Source organism: Habropoda laboriosa, unplaced genomic scaffold (genome assembly GCF_001263275.1).
Source record: "Habropoda laboriosa isolate 0110345459 unplaced genomic scaffold, ASM126327v1 scaffold323, whole genome shotgun sequence".
NCBI lineage: Eukaryota > Metazoa > Arthropoda > Insecta > Hymenoptera > Apidae > Habropoda > Habropoda laboriosa.
Genome location: NW_017100430.1, coordinates 108,698 through 114,438, shown reverse-complemented (window position 1 = coordinate 114,438; position 5,741 = coordinate 108,698). Strand labels below are relative to the sequence as shown.

At 33.7% G+C, this 5,741-nt stretch overlaps 2 protein-coding genes across 2 annotated transcripts in view; one reads left to right on the top strand and one right to left on the bottom strand.

Moving 5' to 3' along the window:
• Positions 1–3,374, top strand: part of LOC108575753 (estradiol 17-beta-dehydrogenase 11-like) — a 12,493-nt gene extending 9,119 nt beyond the window's left edge. The window contains exons 3-8 of the mRNA XM_017938646.1: positions 1,098–1,292; positions 1,869–2,228; positions 2,577–2,691; positions 2,783–2,867; positions 3,024–3,134; positions 3,217–3,374. Coding sequence (XP_017794135.1) covers positions 1,104–1,292; positions 1,869–2,228; positions 2,577–2,691; positions 2,783–2,867; positions 3,024–3,134; positions 3,217–3,289 — 933 coding nt within the window. The 5' untranslated portion in view covers positions 1,098–1,103 and the 3' untranslated portion in view covers positions 3,290–3,374. The remainder of the gene's footprint in view (positions 1–1,097; positions 1,293–1,868; positions 2,229–2,576; positions 2,692–2,782; positions 2,868–3,023; positions 3,135–3,216) is intronic.
• A 177-nt stretch (positions 3,375–3,551) lies between these two features.
• The window catches only part of LOC108575754, a 2,982-nt gene continuing 792 nt past the window's right edge, over positions 3,552–5,741 (bottom strand). The window contains exon 2 of the mRNA XM_017938647.1: positions 3,552–3,962. Within this exon, the coding sequence (XP_017794136.1) occupies positions 3,657–3,962 (306 nt within the window). The 3' untranslated portion in view covers positions 3,552–3,656. The remainder of the gene's footprint in view (positions 3,963–5,741) is intronic.

The following is a 5,741-nucleotide window of genomic DNA, read 5'->3' as shown; positions in this document are numbered from 1 at the left end:
AATTGAAAAATTCTGAATCAATTGTAAATTCAAATTCAAGAGATCAATCTTGACGGTTACTACGATTAATTCTGTATTAACGAAGCGGTTTGTAAAATAAAATACTCTCGATTAGAAATTGGATAAGATCGTTTAATATACGAAGTACAGAATTAACGCATTATTCGATGACGTTTACGCGAGTTGTAAGCTTGCCAAGAGGGGATGGAAGGTTCATAAAAGCTTCAGTTTCGATTTCTTGCCAGTTGTTGAACTGCTAACTTCAACATCTAGCCGTTTAAACGGTGATAGTATTCGAAACCATTTCACTAGACAGGGATTGACCTGTTATGCAATACTTTTGATACACTTTCGCCAATATTTCGTGTTGTTCTTTGTGTCATGTTCATTTTTCCGAATGCGATTGAACGTAACACGGAACGGGAACTAGTAATGCGATAACGCGCCGGTCGATGAGTTCTCCGCGAGTGCCATCGAGTTCTCCAGAATCGAATACTTATTGTTAGACGTGGAATTCTCGGATTTTAGAGTCTCTTATCGTTGAATTTTTTTAAGTATCGAGTTCCTTCAAGTCGAAGATTTATATATAGAGTTCTGTGATCTTGCCTTTTTATTAATTTTGAGTGCACTGACGTTGAGTTCGTTGAAATTGTTTATCAAAGTTCATTTTACAGAGAGGTCTTTTTCAAATTGAATTCTTTGGCTTAGAGTATTTTAAATATTGAGTAACTTAATGTTGAACATCTTTCAAATCGAGTTCTTCGATTTAGAGTTTTTTAATGTCGAAGATCGTTCAATTGACATGTTTGACTTAGAAGTTTCTAAATGCGAGTGTTTAGATATCGAGTTACTTAAAGTACAAGATTCATTATCCAGAACGCCTTGACACTGAGTACTTACTCTGACTTTCAATCATTAGAAAAATTCTGTGTTCTGATAAAACAGTCCTCTGACGTTCGACATTTCTTATTTGAATTCTTCAATTTCGAGTGCCTTCACATCGAGTATTTTTCTTTTACATTCACTGGAAAGTATTCAGATCTACTTCATCTCGTTCTACCTTTTATAATTATAATTTTAATTATTTTATCTTCCAGCACACGATGTTTCCCATAAGGGACGAAACGATGGTTATGAGCTCGAAAGTAGCCTGTCCCTCATCCACCCTTTGGTTGTTCCTCACCTTTGAATACCTGATTGGCATGTTCATATCTGTTTTTCTGGCCATTCTCACGATTATCAAATCATTGTTACCGAAACCGCCCAGAGATTTGACCGGAGACGTTGTACTGGTAAGAATTTTCCCCAATTTTTCAACTTTAGCCAAAAATATTCAAACGTTCAAATTTTAGGCAACCTTCCAACATTCCAATCTCGGAGCATTCAAAATTTCAAGTTTTCAAATTTCAAACATTTAAATCTCAATTATCCAAATCGCAAGCATTCGAGTTGCTGGTATTCAAATTTTCGAGCGCTCAAATTTCGAACGTTCAAATTGCGAATACTGAAATTTCAAGCATTCAAATTTGAAATATTCGACTTTCAAACATTCAAAATTAATAGATACCTATTGGTAAGAATTTAAGCCACTTTTTTCCATTATTCAAAGCTTCCACCATTCTACTTCCGTTGTTGATCGATTATAATTCATCAATTATGAATAAAAATCTTAACTCGTTCCCTTTGAACGCAATTCTCTTTACACTAAGCATTCGAAGTTCTTCAAAATTTACTTTGAACCAACTTTCTTAAATATTTTCACATACAAACTCTATTTGTTCAAGTGTAAAAGATTATTAAAACCCTACTCACATTTAAAATAATCCATTAAAAATCATATAAAGAAGAAAAATTCCTTTTTTCTTCAGGTCGCCGGTGCTTCGTCGTCGTTAGGTGAATCTTTAGCCGAGGAATTCGCGAAAAACGGATGTTCCGTGATCTGCGTGGACAACGACTCGTCTTCTATCAAAGAAACGGAATCCAGATTGAAAAGACAATATCCCACGATAAAAGAAGTTAGGCAAAGTCAAAGAAAAGATGAGTCCTCGCGATGTAAACCAACGATATCAGCTTACGAGTGTAATTTATTGGACAGAGAGGAAATCAGGAGAACTGCTCAAAAAGTCAAAGAAGATGTTGGCAGAGTGGACGTTCTGGTGACTTGCGTTGGTAATCCAAACCAGGATATCTTCGACACAGCCAGTAGAACCTTGATGAGTCACTTTTGGGTACATTTCTCTTCGCTCGATTCTTTTTTTTTTCTTTTCAAGTGACAACTGTCTGAGTCGTTTCTTGAGTTTGGTTTCACACGAGAAAACAGATATTCTTTTATGTAAAATATTCTTATGAATAAATTCAATCGTACTAAAAAATTTGTTCCGAGGATCAAGGGAACATTATTTTATGAGTAATTAATAATTGTTTTACGTTAATTAAGGGAGAATTGTTTTTTAGAAAAAGGATAAGCAAATGCACACTGTTTAAAAAAATTCCTTAATGAGACGAGAAATAATAATGATGAGTTTAGGAGGAATAAACGAAGTATAGTTTAAAAATAATAACTTTTCTCTTCACAGACAGTTCTGGCATTTCTTCCATTGATGTTGTACAAAGAAAGAGCTCATATTGTTGGAGTGACTCCAGTTGCATCGACCACTGATGCCTATCATGGTTCCAGAGCAGCTATAGTGAGTCAGTATCTCATCACAACTTCATTTACCAGAAAAGGAATCTTGGTACTTTTGATTTGTTAATTCTTCCATAATTCATTTGTTTGTTACAGGTCTTATGGAAAGTCTGTGTCAAGAATTAAGCAACCACAGTAGCCACCTAACATTCTTAGCATTTTCACCAATTGCAGAATGCAGGTAATAATATTTGAAATATTCAAAGTGGGTTATATATAATTCAATTGAACGAATTTACTCATTATGTAACCAAGATATTTGAGAATGGGAATTTCCTTTCACTTTAAAAATAATACTACTTTCTCCGACATAATTGTTTATTAATCATTCTTCAAGCACACTGAAGCAGAGTGAGGAACAGGTGGCTAGAAATATAGTCAGAGCAATGAAGGCTGATCAAAATAGCCTAAGTGTCAGCTGGATATCCAGAATACTGTATCAAATAAGGTAATGAAAAAAAAGAAACTGAAATATTCAAAAACTTCCAACAAGTATCGAATTTCACTTTTTACACTTTCTTATTTTTCAGTTGTGTGATCTACAATGGAATAACGTTACTCACACAGTGGATCCACTCTCCAGGCTGCGATTACCCAGTATAAATCCAATTCCCCCTCTCATTTACGTTAAATAGAATCATTAAAAGTGAATAGCTCACGGACGACGATGGCGAAACCGATCTTCTTCCAAAAGAAAGCTTGAAAAATCTTCTCATCTCGGTAAAAAAGAAAAATAACTGAAACCTTAAGATTTATCCACAAAATATTCAAAAACTTTATTCCAATCATTCGTACATCATTCGGCAGTTATAATACAAAAAAATGCCTCTATAAAAATAATCAAAAATGTAAAAAACAAAAAAAAAATACACTTAAGAAGATTCACAAAGTACAGATTGATCGAAAGTAGAGAAATAAAAATTCAGAATCATCGGACAATATCTTTTTGCTCGAAGAAGAAGGTCCGGAATCAGTCAGGAATGAGTACGTCGTAATGGCCGCTGTCTGAGTTTCCGGTGAATAGAAGCCTGGCTGTGTTGTATTGCGAACTGACATGATTGTGAAACACTCGTTTCAGTTCATGTCTGTCATGGATCTCACGATAGATCGACAGATTCATGTAATAGATTTTTGTGGCCACAATGCATTCAAGTTCACTGGCGAACGTGCCCACCATGTTCATGTAATTGCCATAAGTTTGACGATCGGATATGTTCCATTCGGCCATCACGAACGACCCGTACTCGTGCCAATTTTCTTTGATGTGTTGCACGACCTGTTGAGAAGAATTTTTCTCATTTTGTATCATACAACCTTATAACTAAACTGCGGATGTTTATGCAATTATAACTGAAGAGTATGTTCTACAGGAGAAAAAAAGATGAGTATGCACTTGATGTTATTTTAAGTAAAATAAAGTTTTAAACACTGAAGACTATACAGGATGTTTCAGTTCAGCTTAACAGTATGGAATTAATTAACATTTACTTTACAGTCACAATTTAAAAAAGCTCAAAAACACTGTACAATTGCACACTTTCTAATCTTTTCTCCATACAAACACTGATACTATCATCTTTTTTCCCATGTACTGTTATTGTTTAAATGGCAATAACTTGTAACTTACATCTTTTTTTCCATACCTAAATGCAAAACTAAATTCTATAATAAAAAGAATACATCCATGTGAATTCAAATATCATAATAGGCAAAAATAGACTTTTATCCTTTTTTCCATTGACTCTTCAACTTATTAAAATATGCAAAATACATGACTGTAATTATATTTATCTATGGATTAGTGTTGTTGTTTACGTATATCAAGAGATTCTAACGTTACTCTCGTGTATTTTCCATATTTTGATACATTAAAATTGTATAAACATCCGCAATCTATTCATGACCCTCTAAAATGATTTTCATATCTCTGTTTATGGTTAAAATTATTTATCTTTATTATTATTATTGATCTTACAGAAATTTTTGCAATATTCATAATTAAGAAGTTGAAATAGTAAAGTGTATTTTTAATGTTAAACAGAAATGTAAAAATCACCTGAAAATATGCAAAATATAGGGGAGAGTCGTGCAGTACCGGCCAAAGCTAGATCTCGCTTGTACTGTTAGTTGACTGCGCTATTGATGGATAAACAAATAATTACTAACTGCCCTCAGCATCGTATTCCGGCGACGTTCTTTTTTCTTCAGTATTACCAGAGTTCTAAGACGTTTAACGTTTACGCTGATGTTCCGTACGACAAAAGTTATTTTTCATAGCTGATTTCTAACTTTTCAGGTAATTAAATAATTTTGTTATAGTACGTACATTATTTTTAAACTATTAGGTATACATAAATGCCCCGGTTTGTGCAATTTGTTTTGTATATTTCGCATTAAACCTAAAAGTTTTTCCACGTGCTTGTTGTGCAGTACCGGCCACCCTATAGTCGTCCAGTACCGGCCAAACTTTTTTTAAATATTTTCCTGTAATTCAAGTCGCTAGGTTTTTCTTCTTTGTTTTTCTGCAGAAAAATGTCCGAAATGAGCAAGCGTATCTTCTGATTTTATGAAAATTGTTAAAAACATCAGTCCTGCAAATAATATTTCAGAAACAAGGATAACACAGAGAAAACGACGGACGCAACAGTCTGAAAATCTAACATCAATATCTTTTATACAAGATGTTCAGGAAAAAAAGAAACTGATTAATGAGAAAAAATTGAAAGCAAAAACAAGAAAAGCTGAAAAAATACTAAAGAAAAATGAAAAAATCAAGAAAGGAAGGGAGTTACGAGAAGAGATAAGTAAGAAAAAAGATAGCTCACGAAGAAGGAATCTAGGTATTGACGAACAAGTCACCGAGTGCATCATTTGTAAAGAATCCTTCAATGAAGATTGGGTGCAGTGCGTCAAATGCAACGGTTGGGCTCACGAGGAGTGTACGGATCAAGAAAATATCGATCACTTTACCTGTGATATTTGTAGACGTACCTAAATAAAAGTTCTATTCTATTTTTAAATGATTTTTACTAACATTATTTATTACTTAGACCTT